The sequence below is a fragment of the Gorilla gorilla genome, chromosome 3 (assembly GCF_029281585.2).
Source record: "Gorilla gorilla gorilla isolate KB3781 chromosome 3, NHGRI_mGorGor1-v2.1_pri, whole genome shotgun sequence".
NCBI classification, from domain to species: domain Eukaryota; kingdom Metazoa; phylum Chordata; class Mammalia; order Primates; family Hominidae; genus Gorilla; species Gorilla gorilla.
Window position 1 is genome coordinate 143,097,389 of NC_073227.2, and position 19,577 is coordinate 143,116,965.

Below are 19,577 nucleotides of genomic sequence, written 5' to 3' on the forward strand. Positions count from 1 at the left end.
CTTGCATGGGGTTTGGGTTTTTTAATATTTTTATTGGTGATAATTCTGTCACAGGATCCTTAGGGTGTCACTTTTCCAGCCAGAAACCTCTGTGGCCGGTGGCACCTCTGCCCGAGTTATATCCTCGGGCCCACTGGGCTTGTTCTGCCCACTTGGTCCAGCAGGCTGTACTTGGCTTGTGCTATTGACCTGGATCCTACACCTGCCAAGGGTGAGCCAGGCGCAGAGCAGTGAAGGGGGTGTGAGTGAGCCCGAGGTCTGGCCACTGCACACAGCAGGCATGCTGGCTGCAGTGGAGTGGACAGCCCCAGGTGCAGGCACAGTCACCGGCTCTGTGTGAGGATGTGGCTGGACCAGGCATACCACAAGTGTTTTCCACCGTGGGCACCAGGTAACGTGGTGGTACCTGGAAGCTTGGAGATGTTGGAAACAGCAGAGCCCCAAAGAGAGTGTCACAGCTCTGGTATCACAGCTCTGATCACAGCCCTTGCGTCTGGGCTCCCCAAAGGGCCACAGCTCCTCTTCTTCTCATTGCCCAAAATGTGGTGACCAGTGGGCGTGTTTCAGTCCTGTTTGTGTTACAGCTCTTTCAGTCCTGCCATTTAGCAGGTCCTGAGTTCTTGTCCAGCCTTTAGGAAGAATGAGGTATGTGGACAGCTGGAGGGTGAGCAAGGCAGAGAGGAGCTTCATTGAGCAAGAGAACAGCTCTCAGGAGACCTGAAGTGGGTAGGCCCTTCTGCTATCAGGTCGTCCTGATGAGCGTCCAGCTCTCAGCAGAGATGATACCTGGAGGGGGTAGCTGCTGTCCACAGGCAGGCCATCCTCACAAATGTCTAGCTTTTGGCAGAGAGGACACCTGGAGTGGGTAGCTCCTTTCTGCAGGTAGGTCATCCTGATGAGTGTCCTGCTGTCAGTGGAGAGGAGACCCAGAGTGGGTAGCTTCTTTCTGTAGGCAGGTTGTCCCAGTGCATGTCCAGCTCTCAGTGGAGAGGAGACCAGAATGGGTAGCTCCTATCTGGCATCCCAGCTAGTGTCCAGTTCTCAGCGGAGAGGAGACCCAGAGTGAGTAGCTCCTGTCCTCAAGCTGGTCAGCCTGATGAGTGTCCAGCTCTCAGCAGAGAGGAGACCTGGAGTGGGTGGCTCCTTTCTGCAGGCAGGTTGCCCCAACGAGTGTCTACTTCTCAGCGGAGAGGAGACCCGGAGTGGGTAGCTCCTTTCCATAGGCAGGGTGTCCCAGTGAATGTCCTGCTCTTAGTGGTGAGGAGACCCAGGGTGGGTAGCTCCTTCTCACAGCTGGTAGTCCTGACATCCTGGTGAGTCTGGCTGAGTCGGGTTTTTATGGGCTTCAGAAGGGAGGAAGTGCATGCTGATTGGTCCATGGGTGGCCATGGGCAGGCCCAGAAAAAGCACCATAAGTTCTTGGTCTCAGCTGCAGACTCTACCCAGCTCTGACAGCCTGCCCTCCATGCTTCAGGCTGTCCCTGGCTTAAAGGTGGGGCTTCACCAGGGACTCACTCCTTTCTGCCCAGGAGCCTCTCTGCCTCCTGCTGCCATCAATCATGTCATCCATGGTGCTGGGGCTGTTCATGCTGAGGGGTGCTTGCAGGACTGCGCCGAGCCACCCTTAGCCTCCCTCACATACTCATTGGCACCCAAAGTCTGGAGGGGACCAAGGTGGAAGGGAGCTGGACTGTCAGTGCCACCTTGAGCACATGAACACCTAGGTGGGTCATGACAGTGGCTTGGCTCAGCCTTAACTTTGGTCTGAAATCAGAGCAGGCAAAAAGTTTTTCTGGGACTGGGGAGAGGCCAGGCAGTAGAAGCAGGCACTTCGGAGCCTGTTGGGGCAGGGGGTGCTTCCTGGATTCTTGAGAGTGGAGGGATACCTGGGTCCACAGCCATGGCTGGGCAGCTGCAGCTGTGCCTGAGTGAGTGGGGCTCACACCCCACCAACTTGGAAAAGAGCAGGGCTCCTGCCTGTTCCCAGCTCCCACTGGCTTCGTGGAGTATGCAGCCCTGGCCACGCCTCCCCCACTGCAGCCAGTGTCTTCACTGTTGCCACTCCAGATGGGCCACCGGAGCCATCAATTCAGTCTGTATTTATGAAGGAAAAGACAAATCTTGTGTTACTTTCCTCTTTTTATAGGTCTCTGTGCCTTGCGGAGAATCCTGAAAAAACAGCCTAACCTCCCTGATGTCAAGCTGGCTGGACTGGTGAAGATTACTCTGAAGGATTTCTTGCAGGCAATGAATGACATCAGACCCAGTGCCATGAGGGAAATAGCAATTGATGTCCCAAATGTAAGTCATTTATGTCCCACACTAGCTACACTGTTTGAATTAAACTCTGAAAAAAATTTAGAGTCCAGGGAGACTGACTTCCTAGGCTAAACTTTAAAAAAATATTTTTCTTAATTGAAAGTTTTATTGAGATAGCTGTAAATTCAGTGCAGTTATACGAAGTAATGTAGGGAGATTCTGTGTATCCTATACCCAGTTTCCTCCAGTGGCAACATTTTGCAAAACTGTAGTACAGGCTGGGTGCAGTGGCTCATGGCTGCAATCCCAGCACTTTGGGAGGCTGAAGTGCGCGGATCACTTGAGCCCAGGAGTTTGAGACCAGCCTGGTTAACATGGTGAAACCCCATCTCTACAAAAAGTACAAATTAGTTGAGTGTGGTGGTGTACACCTGTAGTCCCAGCTACAGCTGAGGTGGGAGGATCATCTGAGCCCTGGGGAATGTTGAGGCTGCAGTGAGCCATGGTTGTGCCACTGCACTTCAGCCTGGGTGACAGAGCGAGACCCTGTCTCAAAAACAAAAAACAAAACACCCAAAAAACTATATTACAATACTACAACCAGGATACCCCTATTGATACAATCCATTGATCTTACTCATGTTTTTTCAGTTTTACTTGTGTGTATGTGTTTATTTAGTTTTATACAATTTTATCTCATGAAAAGGTTTGCGTATTCATCACAGATACTAAGTAGTTCCATCACCACAAAGATCCCTCATGTTGTCTTTTATAATCACACCCACCTCATTCCTCCCCTCATTTCTAAATTTTTATTTCAGAACCTTTATATAAATGGAATCATACTGTATACAACCTTTTGGAATTAGCTTTTTTCACATATGAGTAAGATCATTTGTCTTTCTGTGTACCTTAACTTATTTCAGTAGGCATAATGTTCCCCAGATTCATCCATGTTATTATAAATGACAGTATTTTCTTCTTTTTATAAGGCCAAATAATATTCCATTATGCCACATTTCTTTGTACCATTATACCACATTTTCTTTCTCTGTTCATCTGTTGAGGGACACTTAGATTGATTCCCTATCTTGGATGTTGTGAATAATGCTGTAGTGAACATGAGAGTGCAGATATCGCTTTGAGATACTTCATTTCCTTTTGATACGTACCCAGTAGTAGGATTGCTGAATCTTTTGGTAACTTAATATTTTGAGGAACCACCATACCATTTTTCCATAATGTCTGTACCACTTTACATTCCCACCAACAGTGTACAAGGGTTTCTTTTTCTCCATATCCTTGGCAACACTTATCTTTCATCTTTTTGGTAATGGCCTTCCTAACAGATGTGAGGTGATATATCATTATAGTTTTGATTTGTATTACCCTGATGATTAGTGGTATTGAACATATTTTCATATACCAGTTAGCCATTTGTACGTCTTCTTTTAACAAATGTTACTCAGATACTTTGCCCATTTTTAATCAGATTGTTTGTTTTTTTTTGCTTTTGAGTTGTTTGAGTTTCTTAATATATATTTTAGTATTTTGGATAGTAGCCCCTTACCTCATACATGGTTCACACATATTTTCTCCCATTCCATAGGTTGTCTCTTTACTCTGTTTCCTTTGCTGTGCAGAACTTTCTAGTTTGATGCAGTCCTGTTTGTCAGTTTTTGTTTTTCTTGCCTCTGCTTTTGGAGTGTATCCAAGAATTCATTGCCCTGGACCCATGCCATAAGGCGTTTCTTTATGTTTTCTTCTAGTAGTTTTACAGTTCTAGATATTATGTTTAAATATTTAATCCATTTTGAACTGATTTTTTGTATGTGGTGTGAGAAGACTGGCCAGTTTCATGTGTGGACATACAGTTTATCATATGGATATCATGTGGATATACAGTTTTCCTGACACCATTTTTTACAGAGATTGTGCTTTCGTCATTGCGTGTTCTTCGGTACCTTTGTAGATCAATTGACTGTACATGCGTGGATTTATTTCTGGGCTCTCTATTCTGTTTCATTTATTTATATGTCTGTTTTTATGCCAGTATATTGCTGTCTTGATTATCATAGCTTTGTAGTATATTTTGAAATCAGATAGTGTGATGCCTACAGCTTTTTTTTTTTTTTTTTTTTTGCTTGAGATTACTTTGACTATGTGGTGACTTTTATGTTTCCTTATGAATTTTAGGGTTGTTTTTCATATTTTAGAGAAAAATGCCATTGGAATTTTGGTAGTGGTTACATTAAATCTGTAGACAATTTTGGGTAGTATGAATATTTTAATAGTGTTAATTTTTTAAATTCATGAACATTAGACATTATTCTATGTATTTGTGTCTTCTATTTCATCAGTATTTTATAGTTTTCAGTGTACAGGTCTTTCACCGTCTTGGTTAAGTTTTTTCAGTATATTTAAAAAATACTATTGTAAATGGGATTTTCTTTTTTTAATTTTTTGGATAGTTGTTAGAGTATAGAAATGCTACTGACTTTTGTTTGTCGATTTTGTATCCTGCCAATTTACTGAATTCATTTATTGGTTTTAATCTTTTTTTTTTGGTGGAATATTTAGGGTTTCCTTTATATAAGATTATGTCATCTACAAACAGACAATTTTTTTCTTCTTTTTCAATTCGGATGCTTTTTATTTCTTTTTCTTGCCTAATTTCCCTGGCTATGACTTTCAGTACTATATTAAATAGTAGTTGCAAGAGTGAGCATTTTGTCTTGCTCTTCATCTTAGAGGAAGAGTTTTTAGCTTTTCATTGTTGGGTATGATGTTAGCTGTGAGCTTGTCATACATATAGCGTTATGATGTTGAGGTACATTCTGTCTAATGTACTGAGAGTTTTTATCATGAAAGGATGTTGAATTTTGTCAAATGCTTTTTCTGTATCTATTGATATGATTATATGATTTTTATTCTTCGTCCTTTTAAGGTGGCATATCATGTTTATTGATTTGCATATGTTGAACCAGCAGCCTTGCATCCTAGGGATGAATCTCATTGGATCATGGTGTATGATCCTTTTAATGTGCTATTGAATTTGGTTTGCAAATATTTTGTTGAGAATATTTCCATCTATGTTCACCAAGGATATTGGCCTGTAATTTTCTATTCTTACAGCATTCTTGTATCACATTAATGCTGGCCTCATAAAGTGAGTTTGGAACTGTTCCTTCATCTTCAGTTTATTGGAAGTTTTGTGAATTCTACTAAGAATTTAAAGAAGTGATGCTAATGCTTGAGAAGCATAACTTCTCGGGTCTTGGAGTTTTCTTTGTTAGGGAGCTTTTTGATTATTGGTTTATTCCCCTCACTCATTATTGGCCTGTTCAGATTTTCTTTATGATTCATTTTTGGTAGGTTGTATGTTTCTGGGAATTTCTTTCTTTCTTCTTGGTTGGCCAAATCGTTGCCATGTAATTGTTCATATTAGTGTTTTATGATTGTATTTTTGTGGTATCAATTGTAGTGTCTCCTGTTTCATTTCTGAGTTTATTTACTTTAATCTTCTTTTTTTTTTTTTTTTTGAGATGGAGTCTCGCTCTGTTACCCAGGCTGGAGTGCAATGGCACCATCTTGGCTCACTGCAACCTCCGCCTCCCGGGTTCAAGTGATTCTCCTGCCTCAACCTCCTGAGTAGCTGGGATTACAGGCACCCGCCACAATGCCCAGCTAATTTTTGTATTTTTAGTAGAGACGGGGTTTCACTATGTTGGTCAGGCTGGTCTCAAACTCCTGACCTCGTGATCCGCCCACCTCAGCCTCCCAAAGTGCTGGGATTACAGGTGTGAGCACCGCGCCCAGCCTACTTTAATCTTCTTTCTTTTTTTTGTAGTAGTCTAGGCAAAGATTTGTCAATTTTGCTTATCTTTTGAAAAAAACAACTTATGTTCATCTTTTTATATTATTTCTTATATGGATCTTTTAAATTATTTTTCTAGTCTCCATTTCATTTATTTCTGCTCTGATCTTTAGTATTTCCTTCCTTCTGCTAACTCTGGACTTATTTTGTTCTTTTTCTGTTTCTTTGTTGTGTAAAATTAGGTTGTTCATTTGAGATATTTCTTTTTTCTTAATATAGGTATTTATTGCTATAAACTTTCCTCATAGAACTACTTTTGCTGTATCAAAGTTTTGGTATGTTGTGTTTCTATTTCCATTTGTCTTAAGCCTTTTTTTATTTTTCTTTTGATTTCATCTTTGACCCATTGATTGTTCAGGAGTATGTTGTTTAATTTCCAGATATTTGTGGATTTTCCAATTTTTTTTCCTGTTATTCATTTCTGGTTTGTATGGTTATGGACAGAAAAGATACGTGATATGATTTTAGTCTTCTTAAATTTTTTAGACTTGTTTTGTGGTCTAAGATATGATTCTATCCTTCAGAATGTGTCATGTGCACTTGAAAAGAATATGTATTTGAGAGCCCCATAGATGGTTCACATCACAGGACTCTGTACAGACAACCCCCAGTACCAACCCAGAGCTGGGTAGACTTGCTGGGTGGCTAGACCTAGAAGACAGACAACAATCACTGCAGTTAGGCTCACATAGGCTCACAGGAAGACACATCCATAGGAAAAGTGGGGAGAGTACTACGTCAACGGAATATCCCATGGGACAAAAGGATTCGAACAACAACCTTCAGCCCTAGACCTTCTTCTGACAGAGCCTACCCAGTGAGAAAGAGCCAGAAAACCAACCCTGGTAACATGCCAAAACAAGGCTCTTCAACACTCCTCAAAAATCACACTAGGGATGTGTTTCCATTTGTGTTGTGTATTTCTTTCGGTTGTGTTTTGTAGTTTTCCTTGTAGAGGTCTTTCGACTCCTTGGTTAGGTGTATTCCTAAGTATTTTTTTTTTGCAGCTATTGTAAAAGGGTTGAGTTATTGATTTGATACTCTGCTTGGTTGCTGTTGGTGTATAGAAAGCTACTGATTTGTATACATTAATCTTGTATCCGGAAACTTTGCTGAATGCTTTCAACAGTTCTAGGAGCTTTACTCCTAAGGAGGAGTCCTTAGGGTTTTCAAGGTAAATGATCATATCGTCAGCAGTGACAGTTTTACTTCCTCTTTACTGATTTGGATGCCTTTCATTTCTTTCTATTGTCTGATTGCTCTGGCTAGGACTTCCAATACTATGATGAAGAGGAGTGGTGAGAGTGAGCATCCTTGTCTTGTTCCAGTTCTCAGAGGAATGTTTTCAACTTTTCCCCCATTCAGTATTACATTGGCTGTGGGTTTGTCATAGATAGCTTTTATTACATTAAGGTATGTCCCATGTATACCAATTTTGCTGACAGTTTTAATCATAAAGGGATGCTGAATTTTGTTGAGTACTTTTTCTGCATCTGTTGAGATGATCGTGTGATTGTGTTTTTAATTCTGTTTATGTGGTGTATCACATTTATTGACTTGCATATGTTAAACCATCCCTGCATCCCTGGTATGAAATCCACTTGATCATGGTGGATTATCTTTTTAGTATGTTGTTGGATTTGGTTAGCTAGTAGTTTTTTAAGTAAGGATTTTAGCATCAGTGTTCATCAAGGATATTGGTCTGTAGTTTTCTTTTTTTGGTTATGTCCTTTTCTGGTTTTGGTAGTAGGGTGATGCTGGCTTCATAAAATGACTTAGGGAGGGTTCCTTCTTTCTCTGTCTTGTGGAGTAGTGTCAAAAGGATTGAAGGATTGGTACCAGTTCTTCTTTGAATGTCTGGTAGAATTCCGCTGTGAATCCATCTAGTCTTGGACTTCTTTTTGTTGGAAATTTTTTTTTTCTTTTTTTTTTTTTGAGACAGAGTAGTTTTGCTCTTGTTGCCCAGACTGGAGTGCAATGGTGCAATCTCGGCTCATCGCAACCTCTGCCTCTCAGATTCAAGCGATTCTCCTCCCTCAGCCTCCCAAGTAGCTGGGTGGGATTATAAGCATGTGCCATCACGCCTGGCTAATTTCGTATTTTTAGTAGAGATGGGGTTTCTCCATGTTGGTCAGGCTTGTCTCTAACTCTTGACCTCAAGTGATCCACCCGCCTCAGCCTCTGAATGTGCTGGGATTATAGGTGTGAGCCACCGTGCCTGGCTGGTAATTTTTAAATTACCATTTCAATCTCACTGGTTGTTATTGGTCTGTTCAGGGTACTAATTCTTCCTGATTTAAGCTAGGAGGGTTGTATTTTTCCAGGAATTTATTCATCTCTTCTAGGTTTTCTAATTTATGTGCATACAGGTGTTCATAGTAGCCTTGAATGATCTTTTGTATTTCAGTGGTATCAGTTGTAATATCTCCTGTTTTGTTTCTTAGTGAGGTTATTTAGATTTTCTCTCTTCTTTTCTTGGTTAATCTTTCTAATTGTCTATTTTATCTTTTCAAAGAACCAGCTTTTTGTTTCATTTATCTTTTGTATTTTTTTTTTCAATTTTATTTCGTTCTGCTCTGATCTTGGTAATTTCCTTTCTTCTGCTTGGTTTGGGGTTCGGTTTGTTCTTGTTTCTCTAATTCCTTGAGGTGTGACCTTAGAATGTCAGTTTGTGCTCTTTCAGACCTTCCGATGTAGGTGCCTTTGGGCTATGAACTTTCCTCTTAGCACTGCCTTTGCTGTATCCCAGAGGTTTTGATAGACTGTATCATTATTGTCATTCAGTTCGAAGAATTTTTTAATTTTCATCTTGATTTTGTTTTTGACCCAACGCTCATTCAGGAGCAGGTTATTTAATTTTCATGTATTTGCATGGTTCTGAAGGTTCCTTTTGGAGTTGGTTTCCAATTTTGTCCCATGGTGGTCTGAGAGAGTGCTTGATATAATTTCAGTTTTCTTAAATTTATTGAGGCTCGTTTTATGGCCTATCACGTGGTCTGTCTTGGAGAAAGTTCCATGTGCTGTTGAATAGAAGGTGTATTCTGCAATTGTTGGATGAAGTGTTCTGTGTATATCGGTTAAGTCCATTTGTTCCAAGGTATAGTTGAAATCCATGGTTTCTTTGTTGACCTTCCGTCTTGATGACCTGTCTGGTGCTGTCAGTGGAGTACTGAAGTCCCGTACTATTATTGTGTTGCTGTCTATCTCATTTCTTAGGTCTCTTAGTAATTGTTTTATACATTTGGGAACTCCAATGTTAGGTGCATATTATTCTAAGTGAAGTAACTCAGGAATGGAAAAACAAACATCACATGTTCTCACTGATATGTGGGAGCTAAGGTATGAGGACACAAAGTCATAAGAATATAATGGACTTTAGGGAGTTGGCGGGAAGAGTGGGAGGGGAGTGAGGGATAAAAGACTACAAATAAGGTGCAGTGTACACTGCTCGGGTGATGACTGCACCAAAATGTCACAAATCACCACTAAGGAACTTACTCATGTAACCAAATACCACCTGTACCCCCAATAACTTGTGGAAAAATAAAAAATACTAATAATTAAAAAAAGAGAAAATAACGTGTATTCTGTGGCCATTGGTTGTAGTGTTCTGTATATGTCTGTTAGGTCCATTTAGTATATAGTGCTCCTCAAGTCTGCTGTTTCCTTATTGATTTTCTATCTTGATGATTTGCCATTGTTGAAAGTGGGTTATTGAAGTCTCTTACTGTTCCTGTATAGCTGTATGTTACTCCCTTCGGTTCTTTTAAAATTTTCTTTATGTATTTAGGTGCTCCAGTGTTCAGTGCATATATATTTACAATCACTATATCCAGTTAATGAATTGACTCTTATCATTATATAATGACCTTGTCTTTTTTGACAGTTTTTGACTTAGTCTATTTTGTCTAATATAAGTATAGACACGCCTGCTGTATTTTGATTGCTATTTGCATGAAAATTGCTATGAAATAGCATGATTGCTATTTATGCAAATAGCAATCAAAATAGAGCTGAAGACTCTATTTTGAAAGTCTTCAGACTCTTTAAGAACACATATAGAATACTTTCGCTTCAGCTTTAACAATACATATAGAATACTTTAAATTAAAATCTTTAAATTAGAGTCTCTTATGGGTAGCATAATTTTGAATCTTGTTGTTTAATCCATTCAGCCACTCTGTCTTTTGACTGGAGAATTTAATCTTCCATTTGAAGTAATTATTGATAGGTAAGGGCTTACTAGAGCTATTTTATTGTTTTCTGTTTTGTAGTACCTTTGTTCCTTTCTTCTTCTCTTGCTGTCTTCCTTTGTGATGTGATTTTTTTTTTTAGTGATATTCTTTGATTCTTTTCTCTTTATCCTTCGTGTATCTATTACATGATTTTTCTTTGTGATTACTCTGAGGCTTACATAAAACACCTTCTAGTTGAAACAGTCTATTTTAAGCTGTTAATAACTTAACATTGGTCCCACACACAGACTCTACTCTTTAATTTCTCCTGCCCCCATATTTTATGTTACTGATGTTACATTTTGCATCTTTTATATGTTGTGTATCCCCTAACAAATTATTGTGGCTATTGCTATTTGTAATTTTTTCTTAACTTTTACACTTGTAGCTAAAAATGATTTATGTGCTAGTACTGTACTATTACAGTATTCTGGGTTTGTCTGTATTCTTACCTTTACAGGGGGTTTTGTACTTTCATATGCTTTCATATTAGTTAGCATCCTTTCATTTTAACTTGATGAACTGGCTCTAGTGGTGCTGAATACCCACATTTTTATTTGGTTATGTCTTTATTGCTCTCTTATTTTTTAAGGCCAGCCTTTTCTGGTATAGTATTCTTTGTTGGCAGTTTTTTTTTTTTTTTTTTTTCCTTTTTCTTTTAGCACTTTCAATATATCATCTTACTCTCTCCTGGCCCGCAATGGATTGTCTGAGAAATCTGGTCGTAGTCTGATGATGGTTTCCTTATTTGTAATGAGTTGCTTTTTTCTTGCTGCTTTCAAAATTTGTTGACTTTTGAGAATATGATTATAACATATCTTGGTGAAGCTCTCTTTGTTTTAATCTATTTGGAGTTCTTTAGGCTTTATGGATTTAGATTTGAATCCATAAAGCCTAAAGAACTCCAAATACACTAAAACAAATTATATTCATTTCCCTCTCCAGATTTCGGAAATTTTCTGTCATTCTTCCTTTTTTTTTTTTTTTTTGAGACAGAATCTCACTCTGTCACCAGGCTGGAGGGTAGTAGTGTGATCTTGGCTCACTGCAACCTCTGACTCCCTGGTTCAAGGGATTCTCCTGCCTCAGCCTCCCGAGTAGCTGGCATTACAGGCACACACCACCACGCCAAGCTAATTTCTGTATTTTTAGTAGAGACGGAGTTTCATATGTGGCCAGGATGGTCTTGATTTCCTGACCTCGTGATCCACCTGCCTCGGCCTCCTAAAGTGCTGGGGTTACAGGCCTGAGCCACCGTGCCCAGCCCATTATTTCTTTAAGTAAATTTTCTGCCCCTTTCTCTGCTTCTTCTGGGTCTGTTGTAATGTGTACACTGGTTCACTTAATGTTGCGTTCTAAGTCCCTGTTAGGCTTTTTTCACTCTTCATTCTTTTTTCTTTTTGTTTTTGTGACAAGATAATTTCAGAAGATCTGTGTTTGAGTTTGCTGATTCTTCTGTTGTATTGTCTGCTGTTGAAGTTTTCCATTGAATATTTAATTCACTCATTGAATTCTTCAGTTCCAGAATTTCTGTTTGGTTCTTTTTTATACTCTCTATCTCTTTCTTGAATTCTTCATTTTGTTCATGCATTGTTTTCCTGGATTCATGTTATTTGAATTCTCTTGTAGCTAAGATGATTATTTTTTATACTTATCTGGCAGTTTATGTATCATCAGTCGTTTAATGTCTACTACTGGTGCTTAATTTTGTTCCTTTGGTGTCCTGTTTCTCTAATTATTAGTGATTTTTGTGGGCTTGTGTTATTGTCTGTGCATGTGAAAAAGTAAACAACACTTCTTGTCTTTACAGATTGGTTTCTGTAGGGAAAGCCCTTCACTAGTCAGCTTGTCTAGTAGTTCTTGGTAGGCTGTCTTGCTGCTGGAGTCCTTGGGTATCTTGGTTTGTTGTCTGGGTCAGCAGGTGGATGGTCTTGGTGTCGAGGTCCAAGGAGGGCAGTCTTAGTGCTGGGATGGGGCTGGAGCCTGAGGCCACAGGGACAGTTCTGGAGCCTCTGTCCACTGGGGCTGACCTGGAGCTTGTGTCTATGGGGGTGATCCTGAAGGCTGAGTTCATGGATGCCACCTGGCACTGAGGTGGGCCTTGAATTCAGGATCATAGTGGTGGGTCTAGAGCCTGAGACCAGCCTGGGTCTACAGTGGCTGGTTTGGAATTTGGGGCTGCAGGTCCAAGCCTGGCTCTTGTGTAGGCCTAGAGCCTAAGTCTGCAGGGATCCATCCTGGGCTGTGGGGGCTGACCTTGGGCTGGGATAGGGCAAGTACTGGAATCTGTGGGGAGAGTTGGATGCTTATGTCATCCTTCTTCCATGTGGACAGTATTTTTCTCCACATTGTGCTGCCAGAGGTTGGGGGTGGGATGAAGCATTTAGTGAGAAACTTTACTTCCTAGATTCTTCAGTGCATGTTTTCTTATTTATTTATTATTTTTTGAGACGAAATCTCTCTTTGTTGCCCAGGCTAGAGTGCAGTGGTGCGACACGGCTCACTGCAGCTTCAGTCTCCTGAGTTTAGTTGATCCTCCCACCTCAGTCACCTGAATAGCTAGGACTACAGGTGTACGCCACCACACCCAGCTAATTTTTTGTTTTACTTTATTTTTTGTAAACATGGGTTTTCTCTGTGTTGCCCAGAGTAGTCTTGAATTCCTAGGCTCAAGCAGTCTTCTCACCTGGGCATCCCAAATTGCCGGGATTACAGATGTGAGCTACTGTGCCTGGCCTGTTTCCTTATTTTTGTTCTCCACCCAGGTACTCTAATCTCTCACTTGGATTCCTTAGCTGTTGTGAAGGTATTTTCAAGTGTGGGCAATTGTTCAAGCTGATATTTCTGTGAGGAAAGAGCAGTAGAAAACTCCTATTCTGCCACCTTTCCATCATCAGTTTCGTCACAGTTGTACTCTTTCTTGCAAAAACTCTACCATTAGAATTATTTGAAAACTTAGAGCCTTGTTAGAGAGTCTGGCCTAGTTGTATCCTTTACCTCACTGTGTATAGGCATTTCGGTATCCATAGTTCTCTTGGTCATTAACTAATGTTTTTAAATTGTTAGCTAAAAATAAAACAAAAAACAAAACAAAGGAAACTAAAATGATATTAGATAAATGAAGTAGACTATGTGGAATGATAAGGATTTGTTTTCAGTTTTTGTTTTTAAAGAGGCAGGAGCTCTCTCTGTCTTCCAGGCTGGAGTGCAATGGTGCAGTCCTAGCTTACTTTACTGTAGCGTCAAATTTCTCTGCTCAAACGATCCTCCTGACTCAGCCTTCTGAGCAGTTGGAATAGCAGGCACATGCCATTGCACCTTATTAAATTTTTTATTTTTTGTAGAGACGAGGTCTTGCTTTGTTGCCCAGACTGGTCTGGAACTCGTGGCTTCAAGTGATCCTCCCGCCTCAGCCTCCCAAAGTGCTAAAATTGCCGGCGCAAGCCACCATGCTGGACCTGTTTTCCCTTTTAAAAGTGACTATATTCCTCGAACAATGTGTTTTGTGGTCATATAAGTTTTGGGATTGTTGGTTTAAATAAAACCAATAGTTTCTTTTCTGCTGGACTCCTCAGAGTCTTTTAATATGCAAATATTTATCATTATGAAGTGATCAAAAGGATTTCTTATGGAAACTTAGTTGCCATGGCTTGGGGAGCAGTGACTTTTTGTATTTTGCAATGTGAATGCAATAAATGACCACAAGTTATTTCCATCACTGTGTGTTTGCCCTTTTGTGTGCAGTTTTGTACTCCTATGATAAAAGAAATGGAATCAGTTTTTGCAGGCTTTAAGTCTGTGCCTGGCCTTGTTACTTTCTTTGGCCAGTGTGATATCAGCAATCATGATGCACACAGGCTTGAAAGTGCTTGAGGCTTGCCTTCCCTTGCTGCTCTTTTAAATCCTACCTTATCTATATTAAGAAATATTTACTGGCTTCCTGGAGGATGAGAGACCCTGTGGAACAGAATGAGCCCTCTTAGCTGAGAATCCTTCTACCCAGCTGTCCTGCCAATTACCAGACATGTGACACCATGCTGGACTATCCTGTCCCAATTGAAGTTTGTCCACACCCAGTTAACTCTCAGAACTGTCAGAAATAATATAAGTCTGTTGTTTTAAGTTGCTAATTTTTGGGGTAATTAACTATCAAAAGCTAAAGGATGCATATACTTGTTAACTTTTTATATAATGCAGTTGTTTTGTAAATTTAGGCTGAGAAACAGTGCTCTATGGATAGGAATATTCTCTAAGGACTTATTGCTAGCTTAGGTTACTTAGTGTGGTTTTGAATTCTTTTTGAGACATTTTCAAATTTACTATTGAATTTTAACTTAATTTCCAAAAATTTCTATAGCAGAACATGCTCATTTAATGTAAATAATTTGACAAATGGAATTATGTAATAATGGATGATTGATGTTGGGCTAGTAGAAACTTTCTCTAGAATCGATGTTATAAAACCTTGGCTGATTATTATGAGTTTTTTTTTTATCTGCAATATTTATCTGTATTTTATTGCATACTGTTGCATAAAATAATGGGTCAGGTAGATGCCCAGTCATCAAATGCCACATGTCAGAATTTCAGGTGATAGTTACAAACTACATCAATCAAAAACACTTTCTAGTTTAAAACATTTGGAACTACAGAACATACAGTAACATTTTAAACTTAAAATTACTGCCAATGGGGAATGTGTTTAAACAGCATCCACTCTTGGAATTGCTAAACTGATTTATTCATCATAGGAACTGGTACTACAACTGCATATTTAATTGCTCTAATGAAAGATTTTTTTCCTTTATTTTCCTTTAATACAGTATTTACAATCCATGGACTTGTGCCATTTTCCATTTGGCACTTTATTATTTGGCCTAAGGCCATGGTGTGCTGTGATGTTACTCATGAGCTCTGGAGTGATTAACACTGGTGAAAGTACTTTCTTATACTGCATTTTATGCTTGCTTCAGATAATAAAAATTTTCCTGAGAAGTCAACATTTCTGTAATTAGATTCCTAAAAATTCAGTTTCCTGATTTCTGGCAATTACATCTACAAAAATTTCTCCAGATTATTTCTGCAGATGGTTAATACTTATTTTGGTATAGAAAACCTGTTTCAAATGGCTAGTTAATTATCAACATTTAAAAAATAGTATAGTGGGCATTTAGCATGTTTTCAGAAAAGATTTTAGTGCATAAAGTTAAAATTTCCAAATCACACTTGCCTGGTTATATTTAAGTTTGCAAGAAAGGTGCTAGGATGGAAATATTGCCAGTGAAAATATAAATGTTAATACATTACTAATTTTAGGAGACCACAAGTGTTAGCCACTTACTTAAATGTAATGTTTCCTTCTTTTGGAGCTTCTGAATGGTGATTACAGTGACATTAAGGTCAAATGCGTTTTCTTTACAGCATGAATCCTTACAATCTAGGAATATGCTAATATTCATTGTGAAATTACAATTTTCTTATCCAGAGATAACAGCTGTTAACATTTTGTTATAGTTCCTGTAAGATTTGTGTGTGTGTGTGTGTGTGTGTGTGTGTGTGTGTGTATGTATATTAGAGATGGAGTCTCACTCTGTCGCCTATGCTGGAGTACAGCAGCACGATCTCAGCTCACTGCAGCCTTCACCTACCAGGTTCAAGTGATTCTCCTGCCTCAGCCTCCCAAGTAGCTTAGAGCAGGCATGTGCCACCATGCCTGGCTGATTTTTGTGCTTTTTTTTTAGTAGAGATGAGATTTACCATGTTGGCCAGGCTGGTCTCGAACTCCTGACCTCAGGTGATCTACTCTCTTCAGTCTCCTGGAGTACTGGGATTACAAGTGTGAACCACAGCGCCTAGCCGTCTTTGTATATTTTAATGTAGTTAATCTTAAAATATATGTAGTTTTATATTCTGCTTTTTTCACTTAAAATTATATAGTAAACATTTTACATTAGAATTTGTTGGCAAAACTTTTTAAATGACTACACCAAAGACTTTTATATGGATAAACTGTAATTGGTTGATCCTTCTTTAGTCTCAAATATTTAGGCTTTTGTCTATTTTTCCATACCATTGTTATAAAGATATTTGTGTGTAAATCTTTGCATTTATGATTTTTAGAAATAAAATTATAAGACTAAAATGTATTATTTTTAAAGCTTGTGACAAATATCAAGCTTTTGTTTTCAGAAAGGTTATTCTAATTTATGATATATGACAAAAATTTAAAATTATAAAAACCTTAAGCAGGAACTCAATTTTCACTTTGGTTATTTTCTTTTTACTTTTCACTAGAGTTTTTTTTTTAACTTTTGGAAAGATCTTTATTGTCAGAAATTGATATTGAATAATCTTTAGATAAATACAGATTTTAAAAAGAAAATGAAAAATAATTATTAATTATATATCTTCTCCTTTCTATAAAAGTGTTAAATTTTTAGATAAAAGGGTATAGCTGGGCCATTACTTTTAATGGATTTTACAGTACATGAGAGCAGGTTCTTACCTTTTATTTATATCCTTAGTACTTAGCATATGAATAGCACATAGTAGATACCCAATCAATATTTGTTGAGTGAGTGAATGAATAACTGTAATTTTCATGAATAAACCCCATATTAAATGATAAATTTCAGATATATGTGAAAATGAATTTCTCATCTTTCTTCTTTACCAAAGTACAATAGTCTATTATTAACCTCATGAAGCACCTTTAGATTTTCCATATTTTATAAAGCAGCTGATTTCTTCTATGATTTTTAATCCATGTTCAGTGAATTTAACATTTTTAGAATAAAAATGCCTATAATAGTACTATGCTATCTACTCTGGAAAGATATAAAGAAGTCCTTTATGTTTTCTGCAGAAACATTTTGCTGCTTTTATCTGCTATTAAAAATTCTTATTTTAGTAAGGTAAACAAAAAATAGTGCTTTTAATATTTGTATTCATATATTATCATTGTGATAAGTTTCTCTATGTACACCATAACAATTTTCAGTGATAAGTGGCATTCTTAACCAAATATATACAAATGGAGTATCATCAAGTTTAATTCTTTTATGCATCTAAACCTGCCTCCCCTCACCTCCCTGCTTTCTCTGTTTCATTTTATGTAGCGTTTTAGGTTGTTCCTTATTATTTGGAAGTAATTCATCTTTATACTTTTTGCTCTTGCCTTTGGATTCTAGTTTTCAGAATTTGGACATTTGGTTCACAATGAGCTAATGTATAAACCATTAGAGAGGTAGTACTCCATTTTCTTGTGAACCCAGTTTTGTAAAGTGAACTGCAGCCAGAGCCTCAGGACTAATTGTATAACCCAAACCCCTTAGTACTCCGATCCAGGTTAAACTTAGAGGTCGTTGGGTATCAAATTGAGTGTATACCACATATCATTAGTTAAATAAACATTTCTTATTTACTCCCATTTTAAAATGTAGCAGTTTTCTTAATTATATGAATAATCAACTGTCTCTTTCACTAATTATATATTTAAAATTTACTACTATATTTTCACCTGGCACCTTTTCAGATGAGCCTAGAACATCAGAATGTGACAGTCAGTTGAGTTTCATAGGATGAGCTCATTAGCAGTACATTTCTGGTGCAAAGGTTTGAGTGAAGTAGTTTAATTGACTATAATTATATTTCATTCTTCATATCCCCTTAGGATAATTAGAAGAAATTCATTTTAGTTTTTATTCTTTAAATACAGTACTGCATTTTATATTTTATTTTTTTACAGGCTCAAAAGATTGAGGGTTTCTATGATGCTTTATTAAATAAAAGATTGCTTTTTTTGGAATAAATAGTATAACCTGTGGAAATGCTATTAATTCCATATTGGTTCTTGGCAGGGCTTTTAAATTTGGTTTCTTTTGATTTGCTTCTTGTTGTCTAGACAGAAAAGTGTCTTCTATCACTCCCAAGATCCCAGTCTTTCTTGCCAACTTCTCTTGTACATTTTTATAGTTTTAAGTAATAGCAAATGAACAGGAAAGCACATTTGGGAAAGTAGATTACTTTTTACCAGGAAATAGTGCCAGAATCAAGATTGTAGTTTTAATCTCCTTAAATATTTCAGAAGGTTAACTCTTTCATTTCACTTTTCTTTTTATACCTTACTTTTGTTGGGCTTTTATAAAGGAGGAAAAATGGGAGAGACAGCAAAAGTTACTGGAAGGATCATCAATTTCTATCCTCAGCTCTGATCCTGATTAACTTTTGGTGAAATCAAATAGCCTTCCTCTCAGACTCTAAATGGAAAATTGAATTTGCAATTTCTGATGGTTATCTTGTTCTGTATTTAGAAATAATGTTGAAGTTGTGATAAAGGCATTATGCTATGCTTCTTTGTATATTTGATCAGTGCTCTTTAAATACTTCATGAGTGTTTGCTACAGTTACATATTTTCAGACAGAGTAAAGGAGATAATAATTCACATAAAGACTAGTACCCACTAGTAGGGTTAACATGGTTCTTTTGTGGTACCACACTTCATCACTTTACTATATATAGATATGAAGTAATTGTATACTCATTTATCTCACCCTTTAGTTCATTGGTCCCATTACTTCATAGTGTGATCTTTCCAAAAGAAATTACTAATATAGCTTAAAATCTATCAGCCTAACTGCCTATTGATCATCTCTAGTATGAAATCTGATGAAATCTGTGCTCATTAGCCTCCTTTTCCACTTGCATCTCACTTTATGCTCTAGTCTTGTTGAACCACTTCATATTTTTGCACATGCTGTCCTCCCATCTGCCTGAAAAGTTATTTTATGACCTCTCAGTTACCAAAGATCCTGTAATGTGTACACCTCATGCCTTCCATACACATGGACTCCAAATACACATATATGCTTTGCGGACATAATTGTGTCTTGTGTACCTTTGTATCCCTAGTGCTTGGCAAATAAAAACAACTAACTTAATTTTAGTTGAATGGCTGAGTGGATATTTTGTGAAGCAGTTTATGGTAGTTCCTATTTTTTCAGAAATAGTTCTTTTGCCTTTACATATGTATTAGTCAAGATTCTCAAGAGAAACAACCAATGGGATGGATGGATGGATAGATGGGTGGATGGATGGATGGGTAGGTAGGTAAAGAGGTAGCTAGGTAGATAGCTAGCTAGGTAGGTAGGTAGGTAGGTAGGTAGGTAGATAGATAGATAGATAGATAGATAGATAGATAGATAGA

At 38.1% G+C, this 19,577-nt stretch overlaps 1 protein-coding gene across 9 annotated transcripts in view; it reads left to right on the plus strand.

The window, feature by feature from the left end:
• AFG2A (AFG2 AAA ATPase homolog A) overlaps window positions 1-19,577 on the plus strand; it is a 396,134-nt gene that overhangs the window by 54,409 nt on the left and 322,148 nt on the right. For all 9 annotated transcript variants that reach the window (XR_010133490.1, XR_010133493.1, XR_010133492.1 and 6 more), the window contains exon 10: window positions 2,147-2,301. Coding sequence is in view for 5 of the 9 variants with exons in the window: in XM_055385175.2 (XP_055241150.1) it covers window positions 2,147-2,301 (155 nt within the window). In the remaining 4 variants the exon portion in view is untranslated. The remainder of the gene's footprint in view (window positions 1-2,146; window positions 2,302-19,577) is intronic.